The sequence below is a fragment of the Protopterus annectens genome, chromosome 13.part0 (genome assembly GCF_019279795.1).
Source record: "Protopterus annectens isolate FY-2018-M chromosome 13.part0, PAN1.0, whole genome shotgun sequence".
NCBI lineage: Eukaryota > Metazoa > Chordata > Ceratodontiformes > Protopteridae > Protopterus > Protopterus annectens.
In genome coordinates, this window is record NC_056747.1 from 30,392,591 (window position 1) to 30,409,608 (window position 17,018).

At 40.4% G+C, this 17,018-nt stretch overlaps 1 protein-coding gene across 2 annotated transcripts in view; it reads left to right on the forward strand.

The window, feature by feature from the left end:
* Nucleotides 1–17,018, forward strand: part of STAP2 (signal transducing adaptor family member 2) — a 1,003,160-nt gene that overhangs the window by 194,113 nt on the left and 792,029 nt on the right. For both annotated transcript variants that reach the window (XM_044090598.1, XM_044090599.1), the window contains exons 4-5: nt 5,059–5,115; nt 7,964–8,154. In XM_044090598.1, coding sequence (XP_043946533.1) covers nt 5,059–5,115; nt 7,964–8,154 — 248 coding nt within the window. The remainder of the gene's footprint in view (nt 1–5,058; nt 5,116–7,963; nt 8,155–17,018) is intronic.

The following is a 17,018-nucleotide window of genomic DNA, read 5'->3' on the forward strand; positions in this document are numbered from 1 at the left end:
AGTCTTCTAAAGCAAATTACAAAACTAAAATTACATAATGCAGAATGAAGAATAGTAACAGTAATCCCCCTGCACAAAGGGGGGGGGGGGTCATCAACTGACCCTGGTAACTACATACCCATAAGTCTAACCAGCCTCAACAGCAAGGCCATGGAAAGAATTATCATGGACCATGTCAACAAAGACATAGGTGGCCTCCAAACTCTGGACACAACCTAGTTTGGCCTTGTTAAGGGTAGATCATGCTTATTAAAACTGGTAGACTTCTTTGAGAATGTCACCAAAGCCATGGATGAAGTAAGACAGTGTACTCATCCTGCTTTGACCTTGCCAAGGCTTTTGACACTGTTCTCCACTCTGGCATCATTGAGAAACTCTCCCAGATAGATATTAACCCTTACATTACTAGATGGGTAGCCAATTGGCTCACCAACAGAACACACACTGTCAAAATTGGTGACTCCACCTTCCTGTTTGGCATCTATTTTTCAAATATCCAGGCCAAAGTAGAAGGCCTTTGGCTCACCCATGTTTGCTGATGATTGCAAAATGGGAACAATCATTGAGTCCCTCAACGTTGTCAACATATTACAAGAAGGGCTAACACAAACAAATGATTGGTGCCAAAGCCATGGTCTAAAACTAAATGCAAAAACAATGCATTATTATTCCCTTTGGCAAAATGGAATTCCCTACAAATTATAATATTGACAGCACCCCCACCCAAAGTTCCAACCCAGTGGTGTGAGACTTGGGAACACAGGTTGATAGCAATGTGAACTTTGACCACAAGTTTCCACAGTTGTAAGAAAAGCCTGCTATTTAGTACACTTCATAACCAAGGGCATAGCATCCAAGTTAAGGGATTTTATAATGCCATTAAACCCGGCCCTCATCAGACCACTAACAGAGTATAATGCACCCTTTTGCATGTACCTCACCAAATACCTGCAGCATCTGGAGAGACTTCAGTGATTTCTCACTAAGAAAATAAGGGGGACTACAAACCATGAACTAAACCCTCTCACTTTACTCTGTATCTTATTGGCTGCTGAGAGATGACTTGTGCCTGGCCTATAGAGCAATCACCAAACCTGCCCTAATGGAAATGCTGCTCATCTGCAAGTCAAATGGCACAAGAGTCACTCGCACTAGCTTGTGACATTAACAGAACATGCTGGAGAGACAGACATGTCTCTCAGAGACTGCCACATCTGTGAAATTGACTTCCTATTTATGTAAAATACAGCTCCTCACTTACTCTATTCAAATGCAACCTAGGTAATTGGATGGGAGACCACAAATCCCCCCCTGGGGTGGGCACCCATGTCCTTGGGTAACCGGTGTTGATCACAGACCCGCTCTGTTCATAAATTTGTTCTGCAAATTACCCAAAAAGAACAAATGGGGATACTTGGGATTAACATGACTAAGCTTGTAAAGGCTCTGGGGTCTTTGTAAACTCCTGTGAATCTTATTTTATAGATATAGTATAGATATTTTATAGATAGTACAGCGTCTCTAACCAAGGATTCCTCAACATCTTATCCCAACTCTGTCCAACAGCCACATACACCACATCCACTTTCACCTTCAAATATGTGCCTACATCCTATATAAAACTATTCTTAAACCATGTTTTTCTTTAGCTGATGACCTTCCAAGTGAATACTTAAAAATAGCAGTAAGTAGCATTGCCTATCCTGTCTCAATCCTTAGAAACAGGTCAGTCCAGGAATCCCATGTTCCTCCCTCTGGAAAAAGTCACACACTATCCCTCTGCACAAAAGAAGACATTCAACAGACATTAATAACTTTGACCTATAGCAATCATAATACCCATCGTCTAAATATGTATTCAAAAACAATTGCTAGACTATCCCCTGCGGGATGAACTCCTATCCCCTACACAACATGGCTTCCATCCTTCCCATAGTACTAGCACTGCCTTTCTAACCTACATAGATACTGTCAATAAAGCTAGAGATAATGGCAAACTAGCCCCTTCCTTATGTCCAGACTTGTCTAAAGCCTCTAACACAATAACTAGTCCCTTCCTTATGTCCAGACTTGTCTAAAGCTTCTAACACAATAACTAGTCCTTCCTTATTTCTAGACTTGTTTTAAGCTTCTAACACAATGACTAGTCTCTTCCTTATTTCTAGAATGTCTAAAGCCTCTAACACAGTAACTAGTCCCTTCCTTATTTCTAGACTTGTCTAAAGCTTCTAACACAATAACTAGTCCTTCCTTATTTCTAGACTTGTTTTAAGCTTCTAACACAATGACTAGTCTCTTCCTTATTTCTAGACTTGTCTAAAGCTTCTAACACAATGACTAGTCTCTTCCTTATTTCTAGAATGTCTAAAGCCTCTAACACAATAACTAGTCCCTTCCTTATTTCTAGACTTGTCTAAAGCTTCTAACACAATAACTAGTCATTCCTTATTTCTAGACTTGTTTTAAGCTTCTAACACAATGACTAGTCTCTTCCTTATTTCTAGGCTTGTCTAAAGCTTCTAACACAATGACTAGTCTCTTCCTTATTTCTAGAATGTCTAAAGCCTCTAACACAATAACTAGTCCCTTCATTATTTCTAGACTGTCTAAAGCTTTTAGCACAATAACTAGTCTCTTCCTTATTTCTAGACTTGTCTAAAGCTTCTAACACAATAATTAGTCCCCTCCTTATTTCTAGACTGTCTAAAGCTTCTAACACAATAACTAGTCCCTTCCTTATTTCTAGACTTGTCTAAAGCTTCTAACACAATGACTAGTTGCTTCCTCATTTCTAGACTTGTCTAAAGCTTCTAACACAATGACTAGTCTCTTCCTTATTTCTAGACTTGTCTAAAGCTTCTAACACAATGACTAGTCTCTTCCTTATTTCTAGACTGTCTAAAGCTTCTAACACAATAACTAGTCTATTCCTTATTTCTAGACTTGTCTAAAGCTTCTAACACAATAACTAGTCTCTCCTTTATTTCTAGACTTGTCTAAAGCCTACAAAACAGTTTGTCACAGTGAAATTCTACTTTAAACATTCTCACTAGGTATCTCTCAGCCCACACTTTTGTGGTTCAAAAGCTACATCTCGAATAGGTATCAGTCAGTAAAATAGCACTCCTCCTTACCTCTCAGGCTCCACAGGTGTACCAAAAGGCTATATCCTTGGTCCCTTCCTGTTTAACATTTTCACAAACATCCTCTATACTTCCACACAACAGGCCACTCTAATACAATACTCGGATGATTCCACACTCATTTGCACATTTGACAACATGGTACACCTCCAAAAAATTACTCGGGGAAACTTTAATAGCCCCTGAAACATGGCTTCTTAACTCACAACCCCAAAAAAGACCAAACTATTTTTCCCCAAATCCCTCTCTCATGATAAAACACATTTTAAAGCCCACTCTCTTGATAATAAAACCATTGAAGTCACTTATCATAGCAAAATATTAGGGGTGATAATGGATGATCTTACATTTGACCCGTGTAAACAAAATTGCATAAGAAAAACTCATCAAAAACTAAACAATGCTATAACAAAGTTGCTCAACTTGCAGCAAATACCCCTTTCAGAACCCACCACTGTATAGCACTGAAAAGCCTTAATTGATTAGAACTACCACATCAACTAACACATACGCAACTTCTTACCACTTATAAAATTATTTTGCATCCATCTGCCTCTCCTGCATTGAAAAACATTCCACACAACTATGTTCACAGTTGGTCACTGTGATCCAATGACCAAAAACTCCTGTCTGTCTACAAACCTAGCAAATCTGCTGGGCATTGCCTGCACTCATGCAAGGTTGGTAAGGCTTGGAACTCCTTACTTGTATCCATCACGTCTGCAACCTCCCTCCCATATTTCAAAACCCCTCTGAAAGACTTCCTAACTAAAATCTGGCTCTGTTCTTACTCAAAACCAGGATAAACTATATCCCTAAATGTGAACAAGTACCTTTTCATAGGTTGATAGGTGTTTACTAGGCTAACGACCACAAGGGCCTTTTTAGGCCTAGCCGTGCATCACATTTCATTTGTTATACCTCCTTACTTTACCTTCTTCACTTGCTTCCTTACTGCAAATTTTCTTAGTTGACTTTCTCTCTAAATATACCATAAGCCTGTTTTTCCCTCTCTTCATATTGCAATTCCTGTTTGTATTACACTAACTTTTAATTTCAATACAGACTGTCTAAATATTTAACAATTGTTATATACCTTGTATCAATTCTTAACAAATGTTTTTTTTTTTGTGAAGTTCTTAAAATGTTTTGTAATAATTTGGAGCTTTTCTCCCCAACCCTGCGATGAAAATGGGCTTCTACAAAGTTGGACTTTCCCAGTAATCAAATGTCAATAAATAATAAATAAATACATTAAATTGCCCAGGGTCCCTATGGCCAAGTCAACTTTCAAAAAGGTTCCACCTATGTGGTGGGAGCATGAGTGCCCAGTTTTGCCAAAGGGCATAATGCTGCATCTCTTAGCATTTAGCTTTAGGCCATGGTTCAAATGCCCCTTATTGGTGCATAATTGTCCATCTTGAAGAGTTCTGAAGTCAGATGGGGAGTTAATGACCACTCCAAGTTAGGAGTCATCTGCAAACTTAGTCAGTCGCAGACCCTTGATATCAGCCATATCAGAGAAGTAAGTACCAAAGAGAAGTAGTCCTAGGACTGATCCCTGAGAGACACCACTGGTAACTATTTATTTAATTTTTATTTATTGTCAGAACAATTTTCAGCCACATCCCAAGCCATTAAAGCAGCATAGTCTGGTTTGATATACTAGCTAGTCTGTTATAAAGCTAACAACATTCAGGTCTCTGTCTCTCTGGCTTTGTTGGGGAAAGTGCATTCTGGTATTTCTGTTAATCTGATGCATTATGGTGGCTGTATCTTATCCAGACTTGCTATGATATCCATGTTTTGCATGCATAATGTTTATATATTATATGGCTATTGGTATGTTTTCATTGAAATGAGAAAATGCCTTCATGTGAGCAAAGTATTCACCTGCCTTGTATGTTCCTGATAGGTAGCCAGCTTTGAAACCAAGGAATTGTGGAAAGGATTTATCCTAGCAGTAACAAAGGTAAGTACCATTATTCTTTCTGTTGCAACCCTGCATAAAATAAATGTAAACTATCCATAGACGATGTCCTATTGATGTGCCTTATTCACCTTAGAATAAGATACGACTTTTTTTAAGGTAGACTGTTAGAAGTGCTTCAGGGAAGTTAACACAGATGAGTTTCTTGGGACTATCATTTGACACCAAACAAGAAACAGACCTCATTACTTCCTACAACTGTGTAAAAATCTATTGAACTTAATGGGATTGTGAGGCTAACAGAAAACCAGTGTCTTTCAAAAAATGTAATACGTTTACATGACCTTCATATTCCAGATGTTAGAGGATTGTTTCACAGTGTACATAACCTGTAGGAAATTATTTTTCTATTTGAGGGAGAATCCCTTTAAAAATCCAGTTATTTTTTTTTAGAATTCTACCCCAAGTAAACGCATTAAAAAATAATGACCTATTTCTTGACTTAAATCATAATTATTCAATTTTCATCAAACAAGTTTTTATGAAATAAATGCTAATTTGAGCACTTTATTCATTCATTCTTTATGGACCAGGTCAGTCCTAAAAGGCTAGTGGCCTTTTTTCAGAGGAGAGCTGTGAGGTATTTATAATTCTTCTTCTTCTTTCGGATTTTCCCATTTAGGGGTCACCACAGCGGATCACCTGTCTGCTCATGATTGGCAGTTGAGTTTTACAGTGTCGAGTTGCCAGACCGGTACCCAACCTCCCACAGAAGACACACACACACACAGCCAATTTAGAGTGTTCTATCCACCTACAGCATGTCTTTGGGATGTGGGAGGAAACTGGAGCACCTGGAGGAAACCCATGCGACCACAGGGAGGACATACAGACTCCACACAGAAGGCACCCCAGCCAAGGATTGAACTGGAGAACCTCTTACTGTGAGGTGGCAACGCTAACCGCTGCACCATCAAGGCCACCAGAATTTGACCAGGGCAGTGAGGAAACTTTCCCAATTCGCTTTGATAGCTGCCATGGATTATTTTACAACCACCTGAGCCTACCACCAGCTCAGGTAGCTGTGACCTTGGTTTAATTTCTCATCTGAAGGACTTGTATGTCCAATGTTTCTTTTGATGATGGTCTTTGTACACCTTCCCCAACAGAAATGTATTGCATTATACAAGACTTGCACAGAATCAATTGTTTCCATACAAATTCACTACAAAGATTAAAAGCAGCCAAGGGGCATTTCATTTTAAGCATGCTAAGTTATAGATGCATAACGTGTGTAAGATGCAGCACTATACCACATTTCTCATCATTCCATGAATGCACCCTGCTTTTGTACAGGCTTTGGGGTCCTGCAGTGATTTGAGGCAGCTTTGGTATAGTCCGTAATGAACAGGATCAAATATACTTCCATGCCACTTAAGCATGTAATGCACTTTGTGGAGTTTTACAAAACTTCTAAATTTCTTTCTTACTGAATTAGTGAGGTCCACAGCAACCAAAAATAGCCCTTTCCTTGAAAGTCAACATAACATTATTTCTACAGATATCATCACGACTTGCTGCTAAAACCCATGCACATATTCTCATACTAATCATTGTAGATGTTACTCTAAAATGAACAGTTTCTATTACATTGACCATACAGGATAGAGACATCAGGTTGCTTGAATGAGTCCATATCAAATCAATCAGAAAAGTGCATGTGATGGAGGGGAAATGATAGGTCCAGGGACTAGAATTGGGTACTTTGCACTAAAGATAGGGGAGGTGATACTGGTACAGAGGGTCATGTCATAGAGATGGGATGGTGTCATCCTGAATGATAAGGAGAGGTACAAGCAGCAGATTTTAGTCCCTTAATCTCTGAAAGGTTTTTCACAGAAAGGGTGGTAAACCAATGGAATGGATCTCTGGAATGGATAGTGAAAATGGAATTCATAAATGCATTCCAGAGGGAATGGGACAGGTGTAGAGACTGGAAAGGTGAATGTTAGAATGAAAGGATACCAAATGTTAAATGCAGTTGCAGGGCAGACTAGATTGGCTTATTGTCTCCTCCTCCCATTGGTTTACATACCATGATGTAAAAACATCTTTCTAAATAAACAACTTTTTCAATGCCAATATGTTGTAACAATTTCAAGGTGATACCAGTTGTCAGAATGAGAGAAACTGAGGTTGTGCATGGACTGGTTGTGCAGCTCTGAGATCCCAGCTTTATAAGAACATAGTCATACTCGGTTAAGTTCATTTGAACATGATTAAAATGGTGAAAGGTCTGTAAAGGTTGCATGTTACCTGGAGAAAGTGAGGAGTGCTAAAAAGTTGAAATAAATTAAGCATCTTATAAGGTTCAGCAGAGCATATTAGGGTGGCACTGTTCAGTAAAGGTGATGCAAAAGAAAAAGGGATCAAAATTTAAAAACAGACCCTAAATGTCTTTTGGGAAATAAAAGGGAGTCTTTTTCACAGTTTGGTGGTAATGCATTGAAATCTTTTCCTGATAAGGTTTGGGGCTAAACAAGAAAATTCAAAAAAGCATGAAGTGACATAAAGCAGCATTTGGGGGCTGAAACATGGGAACAAAGCACCTTGCAGCTTCTCCACTAGGTAGATGATGGGAGAATGTGCAAGCATTGTGGACTAACCAGTTCTTATTTCACTGCCAGAATTTATCTTTTTGTAATACATACTGCCATTTCAGCTGAAATCACAAGTACTACAACCAAGTTGTGATTTTCATAGCCAGTCACTTGTTATGCAGGCAATGGACAGTAGGTCTAACTGTAATGGGCCAGCAAAGCAAAATGACATGACTAGTTAGCTGAGTTTGCATTCCTAAAGTGAAGCCCTTACTTCTATATCTTCACAGCTTGAAGTGCCAACAAACTTGGCTCTGCTGCCTGGACAGATTCATCGGCTTACAGAAGTTGTGAATGAAGAGAAGGAACGTCTCAGCAAACTGACCAGCTCCTTGCCACCATCACCGACACCATCATCAAAGCCAGCTACATCCAAAAAAACAGTCACACAAAGCAAAGACACAAATACTTCCCTTCCACAGTAAGTATGGTTCTAAATAAAGCAAACAGATTTCTGCTAAGTATTGATGTGCTGTAGGCTTGTTATGCAGATTTTATGAAGTGCACACTGCCTGCACTGTACTCTTTCCATTAACAAATTCTGCACCAACCAAAATAATGTCTTGGTTGCATAACTTCTAATCACCTTTGTCTCTGGACTCTACTAATTTGCATGTTATTTCTACTACTTGATCTTTTTCAAAGATAATTGACTAATTATCCTAGATAGTTTCTGAAATTCTGAATAATTTAGCATATATGACATCTTTAAACACAAAGCTTAAACTTGTCCCATTTTTTTATCTTCAAATCCAAACCTACATTCTAAAATAACTTTTATGTTTCCTCCTAAAGTGTCTACAGGAATTTCCATTGTAGTTTTATATAAAAAAAATACAAATGACAAGGCCAAATCCAGCACAAGGTGACTTAGGCAGGGTTGCTAGCCGGGGCTCGGCCATCTACATTAATTTAATTAAATAAAAACAGTTCATTTCTGCTGGGCCACTCAACATTAATGTATTTAAAAAAGTCTGAGGTGGGTTGGACTGCTCTGCCAAAGACATGTGTCAGATTCCCTGTTTATCAGCTCCAGTCTTATTGACTTTGCTTCCCAACTCATCTCCTCTTTCACTGGCAAATGCTTTAAGCTGATAAGCTGCGACACAGAGCAGAGCAAATGGGGATGTGGTTTTGATTATGGCATATGGTGGATCATCACTTTTTCTTTGTAACAAACAGCCTGTTCCATAGCAGTAACGAGCAAATTTTAAATCAGTCCAAAAAGAACAGTGAGTGTGTGTGTAAGCAAAGCCAGGTGCCACTTTTTTCTGGCTGTGGTTTGCAGAAGAGAACAAGCTTTATAAAAAGGTCCGTAGCAAGCATTAAGTCAGTCCAGGCAATGAATGAGAAGGTGTGTGTGTGTGTGTGTGTGTGTGTGTGTGTGTGTGTGTGTGTGTGTGTGTGTGTGTGTGTGTGTGTGTGCGCGCAGGTGTTAGTATAAAATGCCCCAGTAACTCTGTAGTGACTTGCACAGAGTCAAACACTGTACCTTATCTACAGGAGACAAGACCCTTAACCCACATCAACTGCCAGACCTTCATTAACTTGTTTGCTTTTTTTTCCCATCTGGTAAATCATTGAGGACCATGGCTGTCAACCACACATTTTTAAAATGAGGACTGCATCTTGTAATGTGGGATAAATGGGAAAACTGTGGAACACTAAAAACGTCAATCAGGAAGCTCACAGATTGCTAAAATGGGTTACTTTGTGCTTATAAAACGTTGTTCTGATAAATGAATAGGTTCATAGGTAGGTACTAGGCTATCGGCCCAAGGGCCTACGTAAGCCTAGCCAACAAGTTTCCTTGGCTTACACCACCCAAGAAAGTTATTTTCCTGTGCCACTGTCGAGCAGAGACACAGAAGTGATCCCCGGGGTGTATTTCCTATTTCCCATCCACTCATCAAGATTTTTCTTGAAGAGTGCTAATGAAGAACTTTGCTTGACATAGATGGGTAGCCTGTTCCAGAGTATGGGAAGTCTCTGGGACAGGAATCTATCCCTCCAGCATGTCCTGTTTATTCTGGTGACAAGGTTTAGGTCCTTAGAGCGTGTAGCTCAGAGGGATTGGAATTTCTTTAGGTGTAGTATGTTCAACAGCCCTGGGTTTGACATAGCTTTATATGTTAGGCAGAGATCACCTTGGAGTAGGTGATATGCTACGGAGTAAAGCTGGAGTTTTTTAGGCGGTCAGTGTAGGACATTTGTTTGAGGCCAGTAATCCTCTTTGTGAGGTACTTCTGTGGCCTTTCCAGCGAGCTACATTCCAAACGGGGCATTGTGTCTAATGAGTGTCGAGTAGAGGGGAACAATGACCTCTTTTTTCCTGGATGAGAACCCTTTTATGATGAGGTGTGCCATGTAGAAGGACTTCCTGACTACTGTGATGGTGTGCCTATCAAAGGAGAGACTACTGTCCACCTAGGTCCCAAGGTCTCTTATCACACATATGGTGTTAAGTACATTGCTGCCTATGTGGTAGTTCATGGGTACAGAGTTTTTACCAAAGGGGATGACACTGCACCTTTTGGCATTGAGCTTGAGGCCATGGCTCTGACGCCAGGCATCTGTCTCAGCGAGGCCCTTCTGTAAGATGTCCACATCATTTGGGGACTTGACTATGGCTCCTAGTTTGCAGTCATCTGCGAACTTCATTAGCCAGAGGCCTTCTGTGTTAGCCTGTACTTCAGAGAAGTAGATAACAAACAGGAGAGGTCCCAGGACGGAAACCTGTGGTACTCCACTTGTCACTGCTTTGAGGTCAGATTTGGAGTCTGAAACTTTTACAATGTGGGTTCTGTCAGTGAGCCAGTTGGCAATCATCTTGTGATGTAGGGATTTATACCTAGTTTAGTGATTTTAGCTATAATTCCAGAATGGGGGATGGCATTGAAAGCCTTGGCAAGGTCAGGATAGGCTGTGTGAACCACCTTACTCTCATCTACGGCTTTGGTGACTGCCTCAAAGAAGTCGATCAGGTTCAGGAGGCATGATCTGCCTTTCACAAACCCGAACTGGGTGGGATCCAGAGTTTGGAGGTTACCAATGTTATTTATTATTACTTATTATGGATAACAGTTTAAACATTCCTAGCACTGAATGTGTGACATACCCTTTCAATGTGGAAGTGCGAGGAATGTGTATGTTTTAAGACTCAAAATGAGAAACATTCCTCTTCATGAGGTACACTTGAGTCATTATGCTGAGGACTAAAGTTAGTCTCAGTCATTAGAGTTTCATTGCAGTTGACAAAACACATGTTGATGCAAAACCTGTTGTTTTGTTAACTTTCAAGTGTTTTGGAGTTGTCTACATTTATCCATCTCTAGTTTGTGGAACAACTCTGATATTTATGCCCTGTCCTTGAGCAAGTCACTTAACAAGGCAGTGCTTTAGGTCACCTGTAAATTTGAGCTATGCTCCTAGATTGCCCCCTGAACTGCAAGTCTAGTAAGTATGAACCAGAGTACTTATGTTGTAAAGAACGGAAACTGTAGTAAACTGGAGCATCATATGAGCCATGTTTTTTTGATGTGATTTTTGTTATGTTGAATGTTGACAGTATGTTTTATTTAGCTGGACAGCATGAAGTCTGAGTTTAATGTTAACATTTTATCTGTGAATACAATTTTAATTGTGCTTGTTTATCGCAGGTACATTGGCATGAAATGCACTGCTTTTGGCTACAACAGTTTGTTTTGTAATTAGTGCAGATGAGTAAGGCTATGAACTGCTGGAGTTGCTTCTTGTTGTTGTAACTGGTTTGATCCCCTTGGCCTTCACTTGTATTCTATGTAATTCTGCCAAGTTACTTCAAACAGTACCCCCTGGGTTGATCCTGAAAAGATGGGGGCTGTCCCAGGCTATTGCAAATGCATTACAAATTTATCCTTTGAATTCCTACACCGTTCACAAAGATGGGAGTTAGTATTTCACTGTATGCTATTTGAGTATGAATCCCAGCTCATCTCTTGTAGTTTAATAGGTTGCAAGATGCATTTTTAGTAAATGTTAACTTCAAGGACAGAAAAGATTAATGTTTCTCATGCTAAGTGTATATTCAATCTCACTTTTTTTTTGTGTAAAATTTGAATAAAAGTTTTAAATGATATCCAAATCACTGTGATAATTGTAAAAGTAAAAAAGAAAATAGTATGGACACTGATAGGCTTGAAATGTGTTTATGGTAATTGTGGAGAGACAGACAAGTAAAAAGAGATTGGTATTGCTGATGGGGGCCATTACCCTGCACAGGGCCTCATTTGTCCCTAATCTGGCTCTGTTGACACTGAATGTGTATGTTGCACTACTACAGCATTAGCCATTCAAGTAGATCCGACCTGTACTGAATTATATCAGATAGGACAGATATTCTTGATGACACAGTAGACAATAATGAGGTCAAAAATATGATGTAGGTGTCCTGCAATCGTGTACCCCCCTAAAAAAAATATATTATATGTAGTAATATTTGTGATTTTTCTATGACTTGGGTTGTTGAACAAAAGCTGCTATGGCATTTATATTGTCATTAATTGGTTTATTTATTCATTGCACCAAAGAAAGAATTAACTCAATGATAGGCATGAATTATGTAATAGTCCAAACATCTTGCATTATTTTTTCAGTACCTCCTTTACAGCCTCCAGCAACTACAACAGGGATGAAATTTGTCAGGTCATAACGACTGCATTATTTGGAGTGATGACCAGAATTGTCTGATCTTCCACATCCATTATGTAGTCAGTATTGAATTTTATATGATCATAGATTACTAGGCTAATGGCTCTGGGGCCCTTACAACCCTAGCCAAGAGTTTATCCCCAAAACATAAACCCCAATCAGCACCTGTCCCCCCTGTCAATGAGAGACAGGGGTGGAACCCCTGGGACAAATTTGTTACCCATGTACTCATCAAGGTTGCACTTGAAGAGGGTCAGCGATGTACTTTGTTTGACGTGTATGGGGAGTCTATTCCAGAGATGGGACAGCCTCTGGGAGACAAACCTGTCTCTCTAGCAAGTTTTGTTAATGTCAAATATTAGATTTAAGCCTTTCAATCGGATATTATGCGAGGAGTTAGACTTACGGATATGGAGTACAGCAGGATCTAAGATTGCTTTGTAGGCGAGACACAGATCACCTCTCAACAATCTGTACAATACAGAGTAGAGTGATAGTGATTTGAGTCTGTCTACATAGAACAGGTGTTGGAGGCCATGGATTCTCTTTGTGAGTTATTTCTGTGGCTTTTCCAGTTGGTACATGTGTTTAGAGAGTTACATAACAAACGGGGCATTGTACTAAAACATTGGCCTAATGAGGGAGGAGCACAGAGAGGTAATAACCTCCTTTTTCTGTATGCAATCCCTTTACTTATGAAGTGAGACAAGTAAAAGGCTTTTCTGACCACTGCCGCTACATGATGATCAAATGTGAGATTGTTGTCTTAATGCATCGGGAGATACTTCAGGTACAACCTAATGGTGGGTAAGATGGCAATTCAGGTCATAGCCTGCTATAGGTCCCCAACCATGTCCCAAGTCTCTCACTCCATGTTCCTAAGCACCTTGGAAACTATTAGGGTCCAACCCAACACTGTCATACTGGGTGACTTCAACTACCCCTCCATCAATTGGGAAAACTACTCATGCACCAATACACTTGCCAAATGCTTCCTGGAATTCATTAATTCCAATGCGCTGGACCAGCTCATTCTTACCCCCACTAGAGGAAGCAACATCCTTGATCTGGTTATTACTAACATGGGCAACCATTGCTCAACACCAGTAGTCAAGTCCTTCCTGGTTAGATCTGACCACATACTAATTACCATGGAAATCCATATCTCACCCACACCACCAGCAAAGGTAACCATCATGAAAAACTTCTCCAAAGCTGACTTTGGGCTCCTAAAAACAGATGTGGCTAACTTCACGGCACCCATGCAAATAGAAAATAGGTGCATGACTGCCGAATCATACACCAATGCACTGTACGAACACATTCATAAATGCATGGAACTAGTCATACCCAACAGAACCAAGATGTTCGCCTCCAAAAAAAGGAAGTCAATCTGGTGGTCTCCTGCCATTAACAAACTCTACAACAGAAGGAAGAAACTGTTGCAGAAAAGGTGATGTCCCCAAGACTGGAAAAACTCTCGTATTAGCCTCAACAAAAAGTTGAGATTCCTCAGCAAAACCTCTAAAGCTAGCTATAAAGGCCAAATTGCTGCAGACACTAAAAACAACCACAAAGCAATCTACAGTTATATTAAGAATCTCCATGGCAATATTCAGATTTGCTCTGAGTTACTACACAATGGTAGCTGCTATACTGAGCCAACAGATATTGTCAACATACTGGCCAACAGATTCAGTGCCAAATTTATCCCTCTCTTCCCCTAAAGGACGAATCACAATATCAGAAGAATGCCAGGCACCCAGCATTACTGCAGCACAGGTTACAGCTGCATTGCCCAAGACCAAAAATACAGCTTCCATGGGACCCGACAATATCCCTGGCTGTGTTCTACATGAACTACAAACTGAACTGGCACCACACTGTGTGCCCTGTTCAGTCACAGCCTCATCTTGGGCTTTGTCCCCACAGAATGGCACACTGCTACAGTCATCCCTCTCCATAAAGGGGGAGTGACTACAGACCCAAGGAATTATCGCCCCATTAGCCTAATGAGTTTGATATGTAAGGCTATGGACCACATCATCATGGACCTAATTAACAAGGATATAGGGAATCTCTAAACTTGGGATCCTATCAATTTGGTTTTGTGAAGGGTAGATCATGCCTACTCAACCTGGTTGACTTCTTTGAGTTAGTCACCAGAGCTGTCGATGAGGGCAAGGCAGTTCATACAGCTTACCTCGATCTGGCCAAGGCCTTTGATACCATTCCTCACTCAGGAATTATTGAAACTCACCAAACTAGGCATCAACCCCTATATCACTAGGTGAGTTGCAAATTGGCTCACAGATAGAACCCACAGTGTGAAAGTAGCAGACTTCAAGTCAGACTGGTGACCAGTCATGAGTGGAGTCCCACAGGGATTGGTCCTGGGTCCTCTCCTGTTTGGCATCTACTTCTCAGAAGTCCAGGCCAACACGAAGGGACTCTAGCTGACCAAGTTTCAGTGATGATTGAAAGCTGGGAGCCATTATTAATTCTCCAAGTGATGTAGACATCCTACAGAAAGGCCTCACTGAAACCAACGACTGGTGTTGAAATCATGGCCTTAAGCTTAATGCCAAAAATCATCATTCCCTTTGGAAAAAACTCAGTTCCCACTAATTACCACATAGATGGTAGCCCACTGAACACTGGAGGTGTTATAAGAGATCTGGGGAAACAGGTTGACAGCAACCTCTCCTTTCACCACCACATTGTCACTTTGGTCAGAAAGTCCTATGTGGCACATCTCATTACCAAGGTTTTTGCATCCAGGAAGAAAGAGGTCATCATCTCTCTTCTCTTCCTTCATTAGACCAATCATCGAATATAATGCCCCATTTGGCATGTACCTCACTAAACACCTGCAACAGCTGCAAAGGCCACAAAAGTACCTCACAAAGAGGATCCTAGGCCTTAAACACATGCCCTACAAAAGCCATGTCTGACCAAGCCCTGTTAGAAATGCTACACCTAAAGAAATCCCAATCCCTCTACACCACACCCTCTATTGACCTCAACCTTATTACCACAATCAACAGAACATGCTGGAGGGACAGGTTCATAACCCAGAGACTGCCCATGCTCTGGAACAGACTTCCCATACACATCAAGCAGAGCACCTCACTGGCTCTTTTCAAGAAAAATCTTGATGAGTGGATGGGAAATAGAAAGTTCACCCTGGGGATCACTCCAGTGGCTCTACTTGATAGAGGCACCGGGAACTAATGGTGGCATGATGCCAGGGCACTTCTATGGGCTGGGCTTGTAGATGCTCCAGGGCCATTGGCCTATTACACAACTATGAATCTATGAACTTGTGTACCCAGGTCTCTCACCACAGGTTGTGTGCTTAGGGGCTGCTGTTAATGTGGTAATCAGTAGGAGTCATATTTTTGCTGAATGGTATGATAATACATTTTTTTGCATTTAACTTAAGGCCATGACTTTGGTACCAGTCATTTGTTGCTGTGAGATCCTCTTGAAGTATGTTAACCTCATTTGGGGAATCAATGACAGCACCCAACTTACAGTTGTCCACAAACGTGGTCAGCCACAGGCCTTTTGTCTTTGCCTGGACCTCTGAGAAGTAGATGCCAAACACTAGGTGCCCCAGGAGAGATCCCTGGGGACACCACTAGTGTCTGTGTTATAGTCTTCTCTACAAGACCAGATTGTAAAGAATTTCTGGATTTAATTAAAAGCTGTTACTCTGGCAGTTAGTGCAGAGGACTAAAGTTCAGACTTCTTAATGATTTGTTTCCTGTGGCAAGGGTGCAGGATTTGAATCTTTCCAACCTCATTTACCTACTGTGTGATGTTGACCAGACAGTGCTTTGGACTAATTGGGAATTTTGGTTAGGTTCCATAACAGTCTCCAGGGCAGTATACCTTGTAACTATGAAGCTGTTGCCATTATTTGCCAGCCATTCCCAATTATATAGCTGATTTACTTCAGGAAATATGGTAATATATTTCCTTCACCTACTACTCTCAACACTCCACCACATTTCATCTTCTCTTATATCTACCTTAATAATACTGCCTTCCACCTTACCATATCCTTCACATTTCTCCAACCTCACCCTTTACATATATCCAATAATAAATCTGCACAATGTATAAACCTCATACCCCACTACTTGTCCTACCTCTATTCATACTACTACTACTTCTTCCACTAATCTTTACCTACATACTTACTTCCTATGAATATCCACTACATCTAGACTATCCCTATCCCAACAAAGAAACCAATGCTCCATCCATTCCACTCCTCCTTAACCACGCTAACATAACAACTTCACCTAAATACCTGCTTGCACAGTATCATAGAATACAACATCTGAAATATTACACCCTCAATCTCAGGAAAAATCTACTTCTATACAACAAATTCCCTAACCCAAGCTACATAGATGTACTACTCCATATAAAAGATGGAGATATCCACCCTAACCCAGGCCCAGCAAATACTCTTAGTACTCTCCACAGCCAAAATCCCTACCCAATCAATCCACATAGTAAAACATCTAACTCCCTCCATGTAGCCCATCCTAATATACGCAGCATAAACAACAAAATACCTCA